Below are 23006 nucleotides of genomic sequence, written 5' to 3'. Positions count from 1 at the left end.
GAATGGATACAAAACCAAGACCCATATGTATGCTGTCTACAAGAGACCCACTTCAGACCTAAGGACACATACAGACTGAAAGCGAAGGGATGGAAAAAGATACCCCATGCAAATGGAAATCACAAGAAAGCTGGAGTAGCAATTCTCATATCAGACAAAGTAGACTTTAAAATAAAGACTATTTCAAGAGACAAAGAAGGACACTATATAATGATCAAGGGATCAATCCAAGAAGAAGATACAATAATTGTAAATATTTATGCATTCAAAATGGGAGCACCTCAATACATAAGGTAAATGCTAGCTGCCATAAAAGGGGGAATCGACAGTAACACAATCATAGTAGGGGACTTTAACACCCCACTTTCACCAATGGACAGATCATCCAAAATGAAAATAAATAAGGAAGCAGAAACTTTAAATGATACATTAAATAAAATGGACTTAATTGATATTTATAGGACATTCCATCCAAAAACAACAGAATACACTTTCTTCTCAAGTGCTCATGGAACATTCTCCAGGATAGATCATATCTTGGGTCACAAATCAAGCCTTGGTAAATTTAAGAAAATTGAAATTGTATCAAGTTTCTTTTCCAACAACAACACTATGAGACTAGATATCAATTACAGGAAAAAAAAATCTGTGAAAAATACAGACACATGGAGTCTAAACAACACACCACTAAATGACCAAGAGATCACCGAAGAAATCAAAGAGGAAATCAAAAAATACCTAGAAACAAATGACAGTGAAAACACAACAACCCAAAACCTATGGGATGCATCAAAGGCAGTTCTAAGAGGGAAGTTTATAGCAATACAATCCTACCTGAAGAAACAAGAAACATCTCAAATAAACAACCTAACCTTGCACCTAAAGCCATTAGACAAAAAAGTACAAAAAGCCCCAAAGTTAGCAGAACGAAAGAGCTCATAAAGATCAGATCAGAAAAAAATGAAAAAGAAATGAAGGAAATGGTAGCAAAGATCAATAAAGCTAAAAGCTGGTTCTTTGAGAAGATAAAATTGATAAACCATTAGCTAGACTCGTCAAAAAAAAAAAAGGGAGAAGACTCAAATCAATAGAACTAGAAATGAAAAAGGAGAAGTAACAACTTACACTGCAGAAATACAAAGGATCATAAGAGATTACTACAAGCAACTATATGCCAATAAAATGGACAACCTGGAAGAAATGGACAAATTCTTCGAAAAGCACAACCTTCCAACAGTGATGGAAGAAATAGAAAATATAAACAGACCAATCACAAGCTCTGAAATTGAGACTGTGACTAAAAATCTTCCAACAAAAGCCCAGGGCCAGATGGCCTCACAGGAGAATTCTATCAAACATTTAAAGAAGAGCTAACACCTATCCTTCTCAAACTCTTCCAAAATAGAGCAGAGGGAGGAACACTCCCAAACTCATTCAATGAGGCCACCATCACCCTGATACCAAAACCAGACAAAGATGTCACAAAGAAAGAAAACTACAGGCCAATATCACTGATGAACAGAGATGCAAAAATCCTCAACAAAATACTAGCAAACAGAATCCAACAGCACATTAAAAGGATCACACACCATGAGCAAGTGGGGTTTATCCCAGGAATGCAAGGATTCTTTAATATACTCAAATTAATCAGCGTGATAAAACATATTAACAAATTGAAGGAGAAAAACCATATGATCATCTCAATAGATGCAGAAAAAGCTCTTGACAAAATTCAACACACATTTATGATAAAAACCCTGCAGAAAGTAGGCATAGAGGGAACTTACCTCAACATAAGTTGAGGTAAGGCCATATATTACAAACCCACAGCCAACATCGTTCTGAATGGTGAAAAACTGAAACCATTTCCACTAAGATCAGGAACAAGAAAAGTTGGTCCACTCTCACCACTATTATTCAACATAGTTTTGGAAGTTTTAGGGACAACAATCAGAGAAGAAAAAGGAATACAAGGAATCCAAACTGGAAAAGAAGTAAAGCTGTCACTGTTTGCAGATGACATGATACTATACATAGAGAATCCTAAAGATGCTATGAGAAAACTACTAGAGCTAATCAATGAATTTGGTAGAATAGCAGGATACACAATTAATGAACTGAAATCTCTTGCATTTCTATACACTAATGATGAAAAATCTGAAAGAGAAATTAAGGAAACACTCCTATTTACCACTGAGACAAAAAGAATAAAGTACCTAGGAATAAGCCTACCTACGGAGACAAGAAACTGTATGCCGAAAACTATAAGACACTGATGAAAGAAACTAAAAGATACAAACAGATGGAGAGATATAGCAAGTTCTTGGATTGGAAGAATCAACATTGTGAAAATGACTATACCACCCAAAGCAATCTACATATTCAGCGCAATCGTTATGAAACTACCAATGGCGTTTGTCACAGAACTAGAACAAAAAATTGCAACATTTGTATGGAAACACAAAAGACCCCAAATAGCCAAAGCAATCTTGAGAAAGAAAAACTGAGCTGGAGGAATCAGGCTCCCTGACTTCAGACTATACTACAAAGCTATAGTAATCAAGACAATATGGTACTGGCACAAAACCAGAAATATAGATCAATGGAACAGGATAGAAAGCCCAGAGATAAATCCACACACCTGTCGTCAACTAATCTATGACAAACGAGGCAAGGATGTACAATGGAGAAAAGACAGTCTCTTCAGTAAGTGGTGCTGGGAAAACTGAACAGCTACATGTAAAAGAATGAAATTAGAACACCCCCTAACACCATACACAAAAATAAACTCAAAATGGATTAAACACCTAAATGTAAGACCAGACACCATGAAACTCTTAGAGGAAAACATAGGCAGAACACTCTGTGACGTAAATCACAGCAAGATCCTTTTTGACCCACCTCCTAGAGAAATGGAAGTAAAAACAAAAATAAACAAATGGGACCCAATGAAACTTAAAAGCTTTTGCACAGCAAAGGAAACCATAAACAGGATACAAAAAAACTCTCAGAATGGGAGAAAATATTTGCAAACAAAGCAACTGACAAAGGATTAATCCCCCAAATATACAAGCAGCTCATGCAGCTCAATATCAAAATAGCAAACAACCCAATCCAAAAATGGGCAGAAGACCTAAACAGTCATTTCTCCAAAGAAGATTTACAGATTACCAACAAACACATGAAAGGTTGCTCAACATCACTAATCATTAGAGTAATGCAAATCAAAGCTACAATGAGATATCACCTCACACCGGTCAGAATGGCCATCATCAAAAAATCTATAAACGTTAAATGCTGGAGAGGGTGTGCAGAAAAGAGAACGCTCTTGCACTGTTGGTGGGAATGTAAATTGACACAGCTACTATGGAGAACAGTATGGAGGTTCCTTAAAAAACTACAAATAGAACTACCATATGACCCAGCAATCCCACTACTGGGCATATACCCTGAGAACACTATAATTCAAAAAGAATCATGTAGCACAATGTTCGCTGCAACTCTATTTACAATAGCCAGGACATGGAAGCAATGTAAGTGTCCATCGACAGATGAATGGATAAAGAAGATGTGGCGCATATATAAAGTGGAATATTAGCCATAAAAAGAAACGAAAGTGAGTTATTTGTAGTCAGGTGGATGGACCTAGAGTCTGTCATACAGAGTGAAGTAAGTCAGAAAGAGAAAAACAATTACCATATGCTAACGTATATATAGAATCTAAAAAAAAAAAAAAAGGTTCTGATGAACCTAGGGGCAGGACAGGAATAAAGACACAGATGTAGAGAATGGACTTGAGGACACAGGGAGGGGGAAGGGTAAGCTGGGATTAAGTGAGAGGGTAGCACTGACATATATACACTACCAAATGTAAAACAGATAGCTGGTGGGAAGCAGCTGCATAGCACAGGGAGATCAGCTCGGTGCTTTGTGACCACCTAGAGGGGTGGGATAGGGAGGATGGGAGGGAGATGCAAGAGGGAGGAGATATGGGGATATATGTATACATATAGCTGATTCACTTTGTCATACAGCAGAAACTAACACACCAATTTAAAGCAATTATACTCCAATAAAGATGTTAAAAAATATATTAAAATAAAAAAAGCCACTCCCAGTGGTAAGAACTGCAGATGCAAGGGTAAACAAGAATGTCCCAGCTGAAAAAGGGCCACTCACGTACTTCAGGAAAACTGGCAATTTGTGATGCTGTTATAAGTGCCCTGAAAGAGGAGAATAAAGGAAGAGAGTTCCAAACATTCTCAGAGGTTGCTTCATGTCAACTCAGTATGAAGGACAAATAGCAGTTGTCAAGTGAAGAATACAAGAAGAACATTCTACAGAGGAAGCAGCAAATGCAAATTCCCTAAGGCCCGTAAGAGCCTGACATGTTTAAAAAGCTATAAACAGTTGTTGTGACTGTGATGTACAGTGTTTGGACTGGGTGAAGGAGAATGTAGAGAAGGAAAGCTTGGAGAAGTAGATATTGAGTTTCATGTATGTCATACTAAGGAAGTTGGAATTAGTCCTAGGGCAATGTGAAGCATGTCCCAGGCCTTCTATCACCATTATCAGGCTGAGTAGGGAAACCCCATGCTAGGATAATATCTGCCTTCCCCAAAAGTGTCAACTTCATTTAAAGGTGTCAAGTGGAATCTCACACTTGGTATAATCCCATCCTCCCCAACATAGGTCAAGAGTGAATCAATGCACTAGTCTAAAACAATGACTCTCTAGGCCTTTCCAGTCATCAGGTGTCAACTACTGTGGTGGGCTGGACCACACACTGGGGAAACCTGTTTCTCCAGAATGTCTTTCCTCATTTATAGGGGAAGATTAAGTTGCAGATAACTCCTCCCCAGGCATATCCTCTACAACCACATCAACACTAGCTACCTTGAATCTACCAAGTCTAATCTTAATATGCCCAAATTTTCTTCCCCTAGTTACTTGAAGATTTTTAACTCCTGGCTCACTGCCACACTCTCTGACATCTCTGATATCAATTCTCAGTTTTCAGTCTACAAAACTCTGTCCCATGAGTTCCCTGAATTCCTCTGGTCTGATGCAGTGATGTTGATCTCAATACTACTTCATTCACCCACTTGTGTGGCATATTCAACACCACGTTTTAAAAAATTAACAATTGCAACTTTTCCATAATCTGTGTTTTATGAATCTTGCCATATGATTAACATCTCATTTGCTTCTAGTTAACTCCCTCAGGTAGTCTGGTCTCCAGAATCTTTTGACCTAACAGGGACCTTTAATCCATTGTTTCTATAACATTTTTACTCTCCCTCACCCCATCAATATTTTCTCTCTCTCCTTACTCTGTGTCAATTATTTGATCATTACAGACCCTCTTTTATACTGTCTCAACTCTGCTGCCATTCATCAGATTCATCTGGCAAAATCACCACCTTGGTTCAACCCAAATTTTCTTGTGCTTGATGTCTATTCCCAGCCAAAATGACTTTTCTTGCTGTTGCTTAGACAGTGCAGGCATCCTTTTGCCCTAGTGACATTACAGTAATTACCAGTTAGTGTCTAGAAATCTGGGAATCATAACTCTCCAGAAATGTGTCCAGGACCCCAACAAACCTTATATATCAGGACTTAAAGTATAGCTTCTACATACATTTGTACTGAGGACCTGTCAGTGTCCATGTCACCCACAATGTCAGTGGGAAATGGCTTAGTCACTAAAATTTAGACACCACTGATTATTTTATAACTTCATAACAAAATTTTAAATGATTTGTAAAAATAGGCACTAACAACAGAAAGGATACATGAGGAGACAGCAAGGTAACAGCGAATATCCAGAGGATTAAAAAGGACTCCAGTATCAAATATAGTTAGCCAAAAGATTCAACACAAATAAATATAAATTCTAGGAATTAGGAAAAAAAATAGACAATAGATTCCTTTAGTTGTTCCTTTACCAGAAAGTGAAAATCTCTGTCATCTCAGGTTACAGCATATTTATCCCAAAGTCTTAATCATTTCATATTCAATTATTTGAACTACTGAACACAGATGAGGTACAGCTGAAAAGGTAGCATGACCCAAGGTGAGAAACCTTGTCTTCCAAGCACTTTTTCATATGTTTAGGTGAAACTATACACACAAGTCCCTCCATTCCAAAAGGAACAGAGGACAGTGTATCTTATTTCAAGACTGTTCTTATGTTTAGGAGATGCTCTTTTTAGGTCACTTATGAGATCCCTTGAGCCTTTTTGCAGAGGAGTAATTTCAACTCTATTTAATTGCTACAGGAAATATTTAAGAGGAGCAGGAATGAAAGAGTGGATCTCTACCACTGTGTCAGGTAGAAAATTAAGAAAAATAGCCAATTTGGGGGATTTTAGGTATAGATTTTCAATTTGGTCAAGGTGGAGGGATGCTGCATATCTACTCCTGATGTTCCCATCCCTGTGAAGGAGCTCTGCTAGAATAACTGTTAGCCTTTCCACATCCTTTTAGTCCACCCCAGGCGAGATGGAGTTACTGGGATGAGTAGTGAGCTTCAGAAGGATAAACTGGACATTCATTGCCCAACTCCTTCCTGTTCCTCCTCCTTCTTGGGAGTGAGAGCCCTACAGGGCACATGTGTTCTACTCTGCTTTTCCAGGCATGGCTAATCTTAATTCTGGGTGGATAATTCTAGTTCTGGGGTTTAATGTTATAAAGTCTGCTATCTCACAGGTGTTTATGAGATTTTCCAGTTATCAGCTTTGCTGGTAATAAAGAGGATACTGTGGTCACTTTCTACTTATTCATTTGTGAGATTTTCCAATTGTTTTTGAACACGAGACAAAAATGAGGTGCTCCTAACTGGACTCCTTAAACACTCAGCATTCACAGTTGCTTGAATAAGCGTGGTCCTTCTATATCTGAGCCTTTATTTGTGCTATTATCCTTGCCTAAATGCTTCTCCTCTCTCTTCAGCCTATCAAAATCTCACTTCTAGATGATCTCACTTCTAGCACTCTATTTTCCAGGGGGACCTTCTTTGGTTTACGAAGCATCTCTGTTCCTATACTGGGCATTACTTTAACTCTAGTTAGTCCTAATCTTGATTTGCTGGTTACTACTATATTTTGCTCATGTGGACATAAGAGATTCACTTTTTCCCTAGATTTTTTGATGACTGTAGTTTGAAGACATGGCTTGTATAGTGGGAATTATTTCAAATATTTCACACAAATAAAAGCCTTAGCACAGTTATGAGTACATTCTTTGGAGTGTGGCCCATTTTCAAGTCTTGGCTTTGCCACATTCTAGGTGACCCCAGCCAAGGTTCTTAACCACTCTGTGTCTCAGTTTCTCATCTGTAGAATAATAATCTAATTCTTCATAGTTACTGTAATGATAAAAAGAGCAATGCCATAAGACACTTAGCTTAACTCCTAACACATGGTCAATACCCAATAAATGATAGCTACAGTTAGTCTTTATAAATATCCCTGTGTGCAGAGCACGCACATGCATATATATGTTCCTTTTCATTTTTGATATAACTCCCAAGACATACTGAACTAAACCAGAATGTTTTGTATTTGTCTTGAAAATGTGTAATTATTTTTTTAGTGGTTAATGCCCATCAAATTCCATAGGAAAATACTGTTAAAAATAAAGTATTCTATGAAAATCCCATAATCATACAAAATAGTTAAAGGATAAACAGAAGTTTCATCGATACATAGAAAATTCTGAAAGATTTCAACAAGTATGACTGTATTCCGTCCATCAGTAATCCCAGATAAACATACCCTTGACGTTCAATATATGTTTAAAGCAAGACGGAGCAGAATTTAGAAAGGAAGTAATATTAGAAAGATGATTTTCAGACACTGAATCTGTGCCCCATCTTTTCACAAAGACAGTTGCTAAGTCTTTGTAGAATATCCAAACATTTAATTAGTCATCTTTGAACTAAAAGGACTAAGCACTTTGTTTTCAAAGGTAAATGATTATCATGTTCAATATGTTCTAAGGTGTTTTAATATTGGTGCTCTCTTGATCGTGCCAGAATCTACTTGCTGCACAGGTACTGTGAGATAACAGTGGTTTTAAATGCCTTGACTTTAGACAGATTAAAATGTAAAATAAATATGCACCTTAAAATCAATAAAGTAAGGTGATTTTTCTCAGTAATACTTATTGAGAATATATGTCAGATTCTATGCCAGGGTGTAAAACAGGTGCCAAAAAAGGCAGTTTTCCTGCCCTAATGAATACCAGGAAAAATTATGTGGGAAATGTATGAAAAATACAGTTAGGGCTTAAAAGCATCAAAGATTTTGATCAAAATTTTTGTTCATAGCTAATTTTGACTTAACTGCAATTAAAGAAAAAATTCAAAAATAAAATTTTAATGGATGCTAATAATGGTAAGAGTAAGAAAAATAATCATACTGACTCCTACTTCAAACTATAAAAGGAGGAGCTTATATTTCACCAAACTTCCTGATGAGATAAAACTATAAAAGCTGGATAAAGTTTTTTTTAAAGGAAATGAAAGTATATTGTTTGAAGGCATCAGGAAACAAAGGAGGCATCCAGAATCTCTCTCAAAATGTTAATGAGAAGAAAACTGCAGTAACTCATATTTTTTGATTCAGCAGTTTCATGATGCTATGGTAGTAAAAAACGAAGTTCCAGGACAGACCAGAGAGAGGGGTTTTGGAAAACAATCTATGCCATCAGTTGATTTTCTAATTATTGTTTCTAGTATATAGAAATAATTTTCTATTGACGTTTGATTTTGTGACCTTGTTAAATTTTTATTCCAGTAGAAAATCTTCCAATATTTTACAACGTATAATGTTTGCTATAGGTTTTTTTTTTTTTTTTTTACTATTCATTTATTTATTTATTTATTTATTTATGGCTGCGTCAGGTCTTAGTTGCAGCACGCGGGATCTTTCATTGTGGCACATCAGCTCTTTGTTGCGGCACACGGGCTTCTCTCTAGTTGTGGTGTGTGGGCTTCTCTCTAGTTGTGGCATGCAGGCTCTAGAGCATGCGGGCTCAGTAGTTGCAGCACATGGGCTCTCTAGTTGTGGCACAAAGGCTCAGTAGTTGTGGTACGCAGGCTTAGTTGCCCCCTGGCATGTGGGATCTTAGTTCCCTGACCAAGGATCGAACCCACGTACCCTGCATTGGAAGGCAGATTCTTAACCACTGCACCACCAGGGAAGTCCCTATATGTTTTTATTTTGGATACCGTTTATCATACTAGAGAAATTTCTTTCTATTCTCATTTTACTAATTGTTTTTTATCATTAATGGGAAGTAGGTTTTCCAAATGAATTTTCTGCATCCACAGAGATGATTGCATGCTTTTCCCTTTTTATTCTCTGACTGTGATGAGTCTGACATATATTGTTTGAATTTATATATTAAGCCAGCCCTGCATCCCTGGAATAAAACTCTACTTGGTCATGAAATACCATCCTTTTTATATAACATTGGAGTAGATTTGTCAACGCTTGGATTACGGTTTTACTTCTGAGTTCATGAGCAAGACTGGCCTGCATTTTCTTTTTTCTTGTTCCTCTTCTCACTCTTCTTCTTCTTTTATTTGTTGTTGTTCTTGCTTTTGTTTTTCTTGCTTTTGTTCTTCTTCTTCCTCCTCCTCCACCTCCCTCCTCCTCCACCCCTTTTTCCTTCTCATTCCCTTCTCCTCCCCCTCCTTCTCCTTCTTCCTCTTGCCTTATTATGCCTTTGTCTATTATTATGTTTAATAAAAAATGTGCAGGACCTATACACAAATGCATGCATGCATAAACACTTGTGGGTGCAGACACAAACTAGAAAGTTTGAGATAAAACTAAAGAAGATCTAAATAAAGGGATGTATGTATATACCTTGTTCATGGAAGGCTCAATATTATAAAGATGTCAGTTATCCATAATCTAATTTGTAGATTCAGTGCAGTGCAGTGTCAATCATAATTTCAGGTACTTTTAAAATTTAAACTTTAAAACTTTTAAAATCATAATTTCAGGTACTTTTAAAAACCACCAGGTTTCCCTGGTGGCGCAGTGATTGAGAGTCCACCTGCCAATGCAGGGGACACGGGTTCGTGCCCCGGTCCGGGAAGATCCCACATGCCACGGAGAGGCTAGGCCCATGAGCCATGGCCGCTGAGCCTGCGCGTCCGGAGCCTGTGCTCCGCAACAGGAGAGGCCACAACAGTGAGAGGCCCGCGTACTGCAAAAAAAAAAAAATAAGGTCGTTTTGAAATTTATGTAAAAATCAAAAGAACCAGTGATAGCCAAGAGAAAGACTAAAGCTAAGGAACTGTAAGACTAAATATCAAGATATTTATAAACAAGAGTAATTGAAACACTGGCACAAAGAAAATCAGACTAGATTTCATCTCAGAAACATACATGCAGTAACTCAATTTATTACAGAGTTGCCACTGAAATGCATTGTGGAAAGGACTGTCTTCAAAAATTACTGATAGATCTGTTATATATACATTTGGCAAAAGTTGTTTCTTGATTGCTACATTACTCCTTACACAAAAATGATTCCAGATGGATTATGGTCATAAATATTAAAGGTCTAACTGTAAAATATGAATTCTAGAATACACATAGGAAAATTTCTTCATGACATTGGGGTAGGCAGATATTTCTTAAACAAGATGCAAAAAAAAAACCTACTACGAAAATTAAAAAAAAAAACTATTGCTTTAAAGTAAGAAATTCTGTTCATTAAAGGATATCATAAGTGAGAATGGAAGTTAAAGAATAGGAGAAGATATGTATCTATTTGTTAAAAGACATGTATCCAGAATGTATAAAGAAATCCTACAAACCAATAAGAAAAAGATAAAAACGATGGACAAAGTCTTGAGGAGGCACTTCACAAGGAAGAATAGGCAAGTGACCAATAAGCATACGAAAAATTGCTCAACTTCAGTAGTCATCAAGGAAATGTAAGTTAAAACTACAATGAAATACCACCGTTCGGGGCTTCCCTGGTGACGCAGTGGTTGGGAGTCTGCCTGCCGATGCAGGGGACATGGGTTTGTGCCCCAGTCCGGGAGGATCCCACATGCCGCGGAGCGACTAGGCCCATGAGCCATGGCCGCTGAGCCTGCGTGTCCAGAGCCTGTGGTCCGCATTGGGAGAGGCCACAACAGTGAGAGGCCCACGTACCGCAAAAAAAAAAAAAAAAAAAAAAAAAAAAAGAAATACCACCATTCATCCATCAGAATGGATAAAAAAATTTTTTTTAATTAAATTTTTAAAAAGACACTGGAAATCCCAGTATTGCCTAGTATGTAGGCATACTTCATGATTCAGAAATTTCACTCATGGGTATGTGTCCATAAAAAAATCTATAAATGTGTATTTATGTCAAACCTAATCTCCCAGTTCGTCCCACCCTCCCCTTCCCCCCATGTCCACATGTCCATTCTCTATGTCTACATCTCTATTCCTGCCTTACAAATAGGTTCATCTGTACCATTTTTCTAAATTCCACAAATATATGTTAATATACAGTGTTTGTTTTTCTCTTTCTGGTTTACTTTGTATGACAAATTCTAGGTCCATCCACATCTCTGCAAATGACCCAATTTCGTTCCTTTTTATGACTGAGTAATATTCCATTGTATATATGTACCACATCTTCTTTATCCATTCATCTATCATTGGACATTTAGGTTGTTTCCATGTCCTGCCTATTGTAAACAGTGCTGCAATGAACATTTACTCCAATAAAAAAAGTAAAAAATTTATATATGCACCAAAAGACATACGCATGAATGTTTACAGCCACATTATTTATAGTAGTAAAAACTAAAACAAGTTCATCATGAATAGAATAAATTGTGGTATATTCATGAAATTGCATATTATATATCAGTGAAAATAAATGAACTAATGCTGCTCAAAACATAGGTGGATGCACTAAATCTAAGATACCAGATGAAAAGGTATACACACTATATAATCACATTTATGTAAACTTTAAAACTCTGCTAAGAAAATAAAAATCCGAATAGTGATGGGGGTAGTGATAAGTGGGTAATAAAGGTTTATTAGGGAGGCTTCTGCAGTGTTAGTAATAATAGTCTATATTTTTATCTGGTTAGTGACAACATGGGTGTATTCCCTTTGTTAAAAATTCATTGAGCTGGTTCAGTAATCAAAACAGCATGCTATTGGCACCAAAACAGAAATATGAATCAATGGAACAGAACAGAGAGCCCAGAAATAAACCCACACCCTACAGTCAATTAATCTTTGACAAAAGAGGCAAAAATATGTAACGGAGAAAAGACAGTCTCTTCAGCAAGTGGTGCTGAGAAAGCTGGAGCCACATGTGCATCAATGAAGCTAGAACACGCCTTCACACCATATACAAAAGTACACTCAAAATGGCTTGAAGACTTAAATATAAGACATGACACCATAAAACTCCTAGAACAGAGGCAAAACCTTCTCTGACATAAATCATAGCAATGTTGTTTTAGGTCAGTCTCCCAAGGCAAAAAAATAAAAGCAAAAATAAACAAATGGGTTTTAATCAACTTATAAGCTTTGGCACAGCAAAGAAAACCATAAACAAAACAGAAAGACAACCTATGGACTGGGAGAAAATATTCGCAAACAAGGCAACCGACAAGGGCTTAATTTCCAAAATATACAAACAGCTCATACAACCCAATAACAAAAAAACAAACAACTCAATCAAAAAATGGGCAAAAGACCTAACAGACATTTCTCCAAAGAATACATACAGATGGTCAATAAGCACATGAAAAGATGCTCAACATTACTAATTATTAGAGAAATGCAAATCAAAACTATAATGAGGGCTTCCCTGGTGACGGAGTGGTTGAGAGTCCGCCTGCCGATGCAGAGGACATGGGTTCATGCTCCGGTCCGGGAGGATCCCACATGCCGCGGAGCGGCTAGGCCCATGAGCCATGGCCGCTGAGCCTGTGCGTCAGGAGCCTGTGCTCCACAACGGGAGAGGCCATAGCAGTGAGAGGCCCGTGTACAGCAAAAAAAAAAAAAAAAAAAAAAAAAACTATAATGAGTATCACCTCACACCGGTCAGAATGGCCATCATTAAAAAGTCTACAAATAAATTCTGGAGAGAGTGTGGAGAAAAGAGAACCCTCCTACACTGTTGGTGGGAGTGTAAATTGGTGCAGCCACTACAGAGAACAGTATGGAGGTTTCTTAGAAAACTAACAATAGAGTTGCCATATGATCCAGCAGTCCCACTTCTGGGTATATATCTGGAGAAAACTCTAATTCGAAAGGATACATGCACACCAATGTTCACAGCAGCACCATTTACAATAGCTAAGACATGGAAGTAACCTAAATGTCCATCAACAAATGAGTGGCTAAAGAACATGAGATATATGTATATATATAGTCACGTATCCAATATATATATTGGAATATTACCCACAAAAAGAATGAAATAATGCATTTGCGGCAACATGGATAGACCTAGAGAGTATCATACTAAGTGAAGTCAGAGAAAGACAAATATCATGTGATATCACTTATATGTGGAATCTGAAATATGATATAAATAAACTTATTTACAAAACAGAAATAGAGTCACAGACATAGAAAACAAACTTATGGTTACCAAAGGGGAAAGTGGGGAAGGGATAAATTAGGAATTTGGGATTAGAAGAGAGATACTACTATATATATACATATACGTAAAATAGATGAACAACAAGGTCCTACTGTATAGCACAGGGAACTACATTCAATATCTTGTAATAAACTGTAATGGAAAAGAAAAAAAAATTTAAGTGACTTCATAAAGCTGAAAAAAACCCCACTGAGCCGAAAACATTGTTTTTGCACTTGGTTATCCTTCAATAAAAATGTTCATTAAACAAAGCAAAATATTGCTGCAGCTAGAAAAGCCATATTAAGCAAAGTTTTAGCCTGTAAGTGGTATCTAGATCTATTTAATTGTTATTTGGCTTTTCTGATTTATACTCCATTCATTTCATGGAACTTCATAGACCCCACAATAAATTGTCAGTATTTTTCCTCAGTTTCATTGGTGGAGCCTGTAATGCCACTAATGTAAATGAGACAAAGTATATGATGAATTATGGACAGAGAAGCAAAGAAGAGACTCATAAAATATTTGAAAAGTCTCTACATGTATGATGAAAGTTTCATCAACGATATGATCCCTATAGTGTGTAGAACACTGGATATCACAGCAGTCAAGCCCTGTTGTTTCTAATCTTTGCTCTGCCACTATTAAACCCAGTGTTTCAGAAGTGCTGCCTGGTTTCATAAAGCCTCAACTTCCCCATTTCTACTGAACAGATTGGGCTTCCAGTTGAAGAATTCAAAATATGTACTGCAACATGCTTATGGAAGAATGTTAAGACAAAGACACAAATGAGCAACTTTTAGAATTATCTTTGGAATTTCTTTTAAAAGATTCCTATTTTATACTTCTTAGCTCATACTCCTCTATATTTTGCTATACTTGTTGTTGATCTCAGTGGAGTTTACAAATACCCAGCTGGGTGAACAGTTTTATACCTCTTAGCCTATATTTATCTTTGCTTTGCCATTCATGTTGTCACTGACACCCACAGAGGTTACTCAAAACTCACTCAACACACAGTTTCATTTCCTTGGGGCTAGTAACTTCCACTTGTGCTGTGTATGAGGATGCTCACATGTGTATCTTGATTTTCCTGTCTCTCTGCAGCTATTTTGCTAAGAAAATAATTCAATTCTAGAATGACTTGAAGATACTCTTTTGTTACATAAAATACTGAATGCCCACGTGCTATATTTTGCCCCCTATATAATTCATTTATTCCAAGTAAACTCTGAGGTACATATTATTTTCTTCATTTTATAGATGAAGAAACATCCATTTAAAATAAATAATGAGTGACTCACTAAACTGGTCAATTGGGAGTTTGTGGTTTAAAGCTCAATTTTTCCAATTACTTAGCCCATGTTTTCCCCATGCTTGTTTAAAGAGCTGCGGCCAGTTAGAAGTTAATGATTCTAAGGTACAAATTAATGTCTACTTAGGTGTTTCCCTTTGAAATATGTGAAGTTCCATAGTACTGTCTGACCACAGAGACGCCTACATTACCAAACAACTCTTAATATATTTGGTCAGATGTTGTAGTAAGAAAGAAACCATGCCTTTGGTTATACTCCTGCCATTTCTAAAAGGAGAACAAGAGTTTCCTTAGTATTCCTTGCTCTCTCTGGATTAATTTTCTGAAGAAGGTTAATGCACTTTCCTTTTCCAGAAGATGTTCGGACACCTCCACTTAGAAAGCCCAGATGCCAACCACTGGCAATAAGAAAGGTACAATTAAATATGCCAGGGCATATCAAATATAATAGAAGGGACTTCAAATGGTACCCCTGGAAGTAGGAATGCAGAATGCATTATACAGTGTAACATGGGAAGACATTTGTTGGGGTGAGACGGAATCACTTATGCAGGAGGAAATAAGAAAGCCAGCTTATGCTTAGGATCTGAGGCAGCACTTCTCAAACTTTATTACACCTAAGAATCACCTTGGGACCCTGTTTAAAATTCTGATTCCAAGGCCACACCTCTGGAGATTCTAATTCTGCAGATATGGGGGAGGCAGTCTGGAAATCTATACCTTGATGAAGTAGCTGGAGTGATGCTGGAATATCCATAATGTATTGTGAGAATTCATACTCTAAACAAATCAAAGAGGTAAAGGACTAATTAACAAACATTTGGAATAAAGCAACAGCCGAGTGATTCCAATCCTACCTCTTTTTATTTCAAAGCCCTTTCATTGCCATAAAGGGGAAAAGAGTCAATCGTCTCTCTAAGTCATTTTAATGACTGCCATGAGTGGTAACACAATCATTTGGATCAACTGCAGAGATTTAAGTAAAGACTTCATTCTTTATCCCACACCTCTTTGGGGGTAGATATGCTTTGAAGCAATTTTCTAAAAATATTTTACAAAAGTAACACAAGGCGTATGACACAGTCATGGAACAATTCAGAAGGGGCTGGGGCAGTAGCCATAATCAAACATATTTATGTTTCTGCAGGAAAAGGTATGGACGCTTATACTTTAAATGAGATTAGGTCTATGACAAGCTTCATGTCTTTTCAGGTTAGTTCTTTCTGTCAAATGAGTTGAGATCAAGTCATTATTTTTATGATAATGGAAAAACTTTAATTTTCACATTAGTACTGTAGCTTGAGAGCAAATACTGTGGATAAGATACTATGGACTTTAAAAGCTGTAGTTTATTGAATACTTAATATTTGTCTGGCATTGTAGGTAGTGTTTTATATATGATTTTTTGTTCTTGCTGTTGTCTTCACAGTATTCCTATGAAAAGAAATGTCTTATTAGTCTTACTGTAAAGAAGAGGAAACTGAGGCTCAGAGAGTTAAAGTGATTTGCTCAAGGCCAGGCTAGTGAGTGGCAGAGCCAGGATGAGAACACAGCTGGTCTGACTTTAATGATAATATTTTTATACCATGGTATACTGCCTTACTCCAAAGTCCTCTCTTCACAGCTAAATTAAGAACTAAAATTTGCTTCAGTGATAATATAAATACAACTTTGAAATCTCTTTCCATTAATTCCTAAAATATTTCATTAAATATATGTTATGCTTTTGTATAGTTCTTTGTGCAGTTCACAAGTGTTCCCATTTTCCTTTCTGCCTGGACCATGGTAGAAAACCACTGAATCATCCCCTATGAAGATAGACACGGCCTTGTGATTGCTTTGGTAGCATCATCTCATGGGATTGTTACAGCATTCATAATCTGCTGGTTACCCAGCTTTCTTGCTTTGCATCTATATTATTGGCTTCAGTTTCCATTCCTAATCTATAAAGTGACCAAAGTAAACATCATTTAATAATGTTGTGTAATAATTTTGCTATTGACAATGCCACTGTTTCCAACTCTGGGCCATTTCTACCAACAAAACATCATTAAAGAAATATAAGAAAGGGGCACCATCAAGGTGGTGGAGGAGTAAGAGGTGGAGATCACCTTCCTCCCCACAGATACACCAGAAATACATCTACACGTGGAACAGCTCCTACAGAACACCTACTGAACGCTGGCAGAAAACCTCAGACCTCCCAAAAGGAAAGAAACTCCCCATGTACCTGGGAAGGGCAAAGGAAAAAAGGAAAAAACAGAGACTAAAGGATAGGAATGGGACCTGCACCTCTGGGAGGGAGCTGTGAAGGAGGAAAAGTTTCCACACACTGGGAAGCCCCTTCGCGGGCGGAGACTGCAGGTGGCAGAGGGGGAAAGATTTGGAGCCACGGAGGAGAGCGCAGCAACAGGGGTGCGGCGGGCAAAGCAGAGAGATTCCCGCACAGAGGATCAGGGCCGAACAGCGCTCACCAGCCCGAGAAGCTTGTCTGCTCACCCGCCGGGGCGGGCGGGGCTGCGAGCTGAGGCTCGGGCTTCAGTCGGAGTGCAGGGAGAGGACTGGGGTTGACGGCGTGAACACAGTCTCAAGGGGCTAGTGCACCACAGCTAGCCAGGAGGGAGTCCAGGAAAAACCCTAGACCTGCCTAAGAGGCAAGAGACCATTGTTTCCGGGTGCGCAAGGAGAGGGGATTCAGAGCACTGCCTAAACGAGCTCCAGAAACGGGCACGAGCCGTGGCTATCAGCACGGACCCCAGAGACGGGCATGAGACGCTAAGGCTGCTGCTGCTGCCACCAAGAAGCCTGTGTGAAAACACAGGTCACTCTCCACACCTCCCCTCCAGGGAGCCTGTGCAGCCTGCCTCTGACAGGGTCCCGTGATCCAGGGACAACTTCCCCGGGAAAACACCCGTGCGCCTCAGGCTGTTGCAACGTCACAGTGGCCTCTGCCGCCACAGGCTCACCCTGCATTCCATAACCCTCCCTCCCCCAGGCCTGAGTGAGCCAGAGCCCCCGAATCAGCTGCTCCTTTAACCCACTCCTGTCTGGGTGGGGAACAGACACGCTCAGGCGACCTACATGCAGAGGCGGGGCCAGATCCAAAGCTGAGCCCCAGGAGCTGTGCCGACAAAGAAGAGAAAGGGAAATCTCTCGCAGCAGCCTCAGGAGCAGCGGATTACATCTCCACAATCAACTTGATGTACCCTGCATCTGTGGAATACCTGAATAGACAACAAATCATCGCAAAATTGAGGCAGTGGACTTTGGGAGCAACTGTAGACTTGTGGTTTGCTTTCTGCATCTAATTTGTTTCTGGTTTTATGTTTATTTTTGTTTAGTATTTAGAGTTTATTATCATTGGTAGATTTGTTTATTGATTTGGTTGCTCTCTTCCTTTTTCAATTTATATATATATATATATATATTTGTTTTCTTTTTTCTCTTTTAGTGAGTGTGCATGTGTACGCTTCTTCGGGTGATTTTGTCTGTATAGCTTTGTTTTGCCTTCTTTTTTTAGTGGTACGCAGGCCTCTCACTGCTGTGGCCTCTCCCATTGTGGAGCACAGGCTCCAGACGCGCAGGCTCAGCGGCCATGGCTCACGGGCCCAACAGCCCCGCGGCATGTGGGATCCTCCTGGACTGGGGCACGAACCCGTGTCCCCTGCATCGGCAGGCAGACTCCCAACCACTGCGCCACCAGGGAAGCCCTGTTTTGCCTTTTGTTTTAGGGTTCTGACTGTCCGTTTTTTGTTTTGTTTTGTTTTTTTAGTATAGTTTTTAGTGTTTGTTATCATTGGTGGATTTGTGTTTTGGTTTGGTAGCTCTCTTCTTTCTTTCTCCCTTTTTTTAATTACTTTTACACTTTTTTATTTTTAATAATTTTTTTCTATTTTAATAACTTTATTTTATTCATTTTTTTTTCTTTCTTTCTCTTCTTTTTCCTCCGTTTTCTTCTGAGCCGTATGGCTAACGGTGTCTTGGCACTCTGGCCAGGTGACAGGCCTGAGCCTCTGAGGTGGGACAGCTGAGTGCAGGACAGTGGTCCACCACAGACCGCCCGGCACCACATAATATCAAACGGCGAAATATATCCCAGATATCTCCATCTCAATGCTAAGACCCAGCTCCACAAAATGACCAGCAAGCCACAGTGTTGGAACCCTGTGCCAAACAACTAGCAAGACAGGAACACACTCCCACCCCTTAGCAGAGGGGCTGCGTAAGATCATAATAAGTTCACAGACACCACAAAACACACAACCAGATGTGGTCCTGCCCACCAGAAAAACAAGATCCAGGCTCATCCACCAGAACAGAGGCAGCAGTCTCCTCCACCAGGAAGCCTGCAAACCCCACTGAACCGCACTTACCCACTGTGGGAAGACACCAAAAACAATGGAAACTACGAGCCTGCAGCCTGCAAAAAGGGGACCCCAAACACAGTAAGTTAAGCAAAATGAGAAGACAGAGAAATACACAGCAGATGAAGGAGCAAGGCAAAAACCCACCAGACCAATCAAATGAAGAGGAAATAGGCAGTCTACCTGAAAAAGAATTCAGAGTAATGATAGTAAAGATGATCCAAAATCTTGGAAACAGAATGGAGAAAATACAAGAAACGTTTAACAAGGACCTAGAAGAACTAAAGAGCAAACAAACAATGATGAACAACACAATAAATGAAAATAAAAATTCTCTAGATGGATTCAATGGCAGAATAACTGAGGCAGAGGAACAGATAAGTGGATTGGAATATAAAATAGTGGAAATAACTACCTCACAGCAGAATAAAGAAAAAAGAATGAAAAGAATTGAGGACAGTCTCAGAAACCACTGGGACAACATTAAATGCACCATCATTTGAATTATAGGGGTCCCAGCAGAAGAAAGAAAAAAGGGACTGAGAAAATATTTGAAGAGATTATAGTTGAAAACTTCCCTAATATGGGTAAGGAAATAGACAATCAAGTCAAGGAAGTCCAGAGAGTCTCATACAGGATAAATTGAAGAAGAAGCATGCCAAGACACACATTAATCAAACTATCAAAAATTAAATACAAAGAAAAAAGTATTAAAACAGCAAGTGAAAAGCAACAATTAACATACTAGGGAATCCCCATAAGGTTAACAACTGATCTTTCAGCAGAAACTCTGCAAGCCAGAAGGGAGTGGCAGGACATATTTATAATGATGAAAGGGGAAACCTACAACCAAGATTACTCTACCCAGCAAGGATCTCATTCATATTCAACAGAGAAATTTAAACCTTTACAGATAAGCAAAAGGTAAGAGAATTCAGCACCACCAAACCAGCTCTACAACAAGTGCTATAGGAACTTCTCTAGGCAGGAAACACAAGAGAAGGAAAAGACCTACAATAACAAACCCAAAACAATTAAGAAAATGGTAATAAGAACATACATATCGATAAATACCTTAAATGTAAATGGATTAAGTGCTCCAACCAAAAGACACAGATCAGCTGAATGGATTAAAAAACAAGACCCGGGGCTTCCCTGGTGGCGCAGTGGTTGAGAGTCCGCCTGCCAACGCAGGGGACATGGGTTCATGCCCCGGTCCGGCAAGATCCCACGTGCCGCGGAGTGGCTGGGCCCATGAGCCATGGCTGCTGGGCCTGCGCGTCCGGAGCCTGTGTTCCGCAATGGGAGAGACCACAACAGTGAGAAGCATGCATACCCCCCCAAAAAAAAAAAAAAAAGAAAAAACAAGACCCGTACATATGCTGTCTACAAGACACCTACTTCAGACCTAGGGACACACAAACACCGAAAGTGAGAGGATGGAAAAACATATGCCATGAAAATGGAAATCAAAAGAAAGCTGGAGTAACAATTCTTATATCAGATAAAATATACTTTAATATAAAGACTATTTCAAGACACAAAGAACTACAATACATAATGATCAGGGGACCAATCCAAGAAGAAAATGTAACAATTGTAAATATTTATGCACCCAACATAGGAGCACCTCAATACATAAGGCAAATGCTAACAGCCATCAAAGGGGAAATGGACAGTAACACAATCACAGTAGGGGACTTTAACACCCCACTTTCACCAATGGACAGATCATCCAAAATTAAAATAAATAAGGAGACACAAACTTTAAATGACACATCAAACAAGATGGACTTAATTGATATTTATAGGACATTCCATCCAAAAACAGCAGATTACACTTTCTTCTCAAGTGCTCATGGAACATTACCCAGGATAAATTACATCTTGGGTCACAAATCAAACTTTGGCAAATTTAAGAAAATTGAAATCTATCAAGTATATTTTCTGACCACAATGCTACGGGAATAGATATCAACTACAGGAAAAATATCTGTAAAAAATAGAAACACATAGAGGCTAAACAATAAACTACTAAAAAACCAAGAGATCACTGAAGAAATCAAAGAGGAAATTTAAAAATACCTAGAAACAAATGACAATGAAAACCCCATGACCCAACACCTATGGGATGCAGCAAAAGCAGTTCTAAGAGGGAAGTTTATAGCAATACAATCCTAGTGCAAGAAACAAGAAACTTCTCAAATAAGCAACCTAAACTTACACCTAAAGCAATTAGAGAAAGAAGAACAGAATACCCCAAAGTTGGTGAAGGAAAGATATCATAAATATCTGATCAGAAATAAGTGAAAATGAAATGAAGAAAACAATAGCAAAGATCAATAAAACTAAAGGCTGGTTCTTCGAGAAGATGAACAAAATTGATAAACCACTAGCCAGATGCATCAAGAAAAAAGGGAGAAGACTCAAATCAATAGAATTAGAAATGAAAAAGGAGAAGTAACAACTGACACTGTAGAAATACAAAGGATCATGAGAGATTACTACACACAACTATATGCCAATAAAATGGACAACCTAGAAGAAATGGACAAATTCTTAGAAATGCACAAACTTCTGAGACTGAAACAGGAAGAAGTAGAAAATATAAACAGACCAGTAACAAGCACTGAAAGTGAGACTGTGATTAAAAATCTTCCAACAAACAAAAGCCCAGAACCAGATGGCTTCACAGGTGAATTCTATCAAACATTTAGAGAAGAGCTAACACCTATCCTTCTCAAACTCTTCCAAAATATAGCAGAGGAAGGAACACTCCCAAACTCGTTCTATGAGGTCACCATCACCCTGATACCAAAACCAGACAAAGATGTCACAAAGAAAGAAAACTACAGGCCAGTATCACTGGTGAACAGAGATGCAAAAATCCTCAACAAAACACTAGCAAACAGAATCAACAGCACATTAAAAGGATCATACACCATGAGCAAGTGGGGTTTATCCCAGGAATGCAAGGATTCTTCAATATATGCAAATCAATCAATGTGATAAACCATATTAACAAATTGAAGGAGAAAAGCCATATGATCATCTAAATAGATGCAGAAAAAGCTTTTGACAAAATTCAACACCCATATATGATAAAAACCCTCCAGAAAGCAGGCATAGAGGGAACGTACCTCAACATAATAAAGGCCATATATCACAAAGCCAGAGCCAGCATCATTCTTAATGGTGAAAAACTGAAACCATTTCCACTAAGATCAAGAACAAGACATGGTTGCCCACTCTCACCACTCTTATTCAACATAGTTTTGGAAGTTTTCGCCACAGCAGTCAGAGAAGATAAAGAAATAAAAGGGATACAAATCGGAAAAGAAGAAATAAAGCTGTCACTGTTTGCACATGACGTGATACTATACATAGAGAATCCTAAAAATGCTACCATAAAACTACTAGAGCTAATCAATGAATTTGATAGAGTATCAGGATACACAATTGATGCACAGGAATCTCTTGCATTCCTATACACTAATGATGAAAAATCTGAAAGAGAAATTAAGGAAACACTCCCATCTACCACTGCAACAAAAAGAATAAAATACCTAGCAGTAAACCCACCTAATGAGACAAAAGACCTGTATGCAAAAAACTATAAGACACTTATGAAAGAAATTAAAGATAATAAAAACAGATAGATATGCCATGTTCTTGGATTGGAAGAATCA

At 38.4% G+C, this 23006-nt stretch overlaps 1 protein-coding gene across 5 annotated transcripts in view; it reads right to left on the bottom strand.

The window, feature by feature from the left end:
* The window catches only part of GABRG2 (gamma-aminobutyric acid type A receptor subunit gamma2), a 123306-nt gene that overhangs the window by 30856 nt on the left and 69444 nt on the right, over positions 1-23006 (bottom strand). For 2 of the 5 annotated variants that reach the window (XM_060144159.1, XM_060144160.1), the window contains exon 7: positions 7296-7337. The exons of the other annotated variants lie outside the window; for them this stretch is intronic. In XM_060144159.1, the coding sequence (XP_060000142.1) occupies positions 7296-7337 (42 nt within the window). The remainder of the gene's footprint in view (positions 1-7295; positions 7338-23006) is intronic. 5 annotated transcript variants of the gene reach the window in all.

This window comes from Lagenorhynchus albirostris, chromosome 3 (genome assembly GCF_949774975.1).
Source record: "Lagenorhynchus albirostris chromosome 3, mLagAlb1.1, whole genome shotgun sequence".
Lineage (NCBI taxonomy): Eukaryota > Metazoa > Chordata > Mammalia > Artiodactyla > Delphinidae > Lagenorhynchus > Lagenorhynchus albirostris.
The sequence above is the reverse complement of the archived record's forward strand: the minus strand, read 5'-3'. Positions and strand labels throughout refer to the sequence as shown.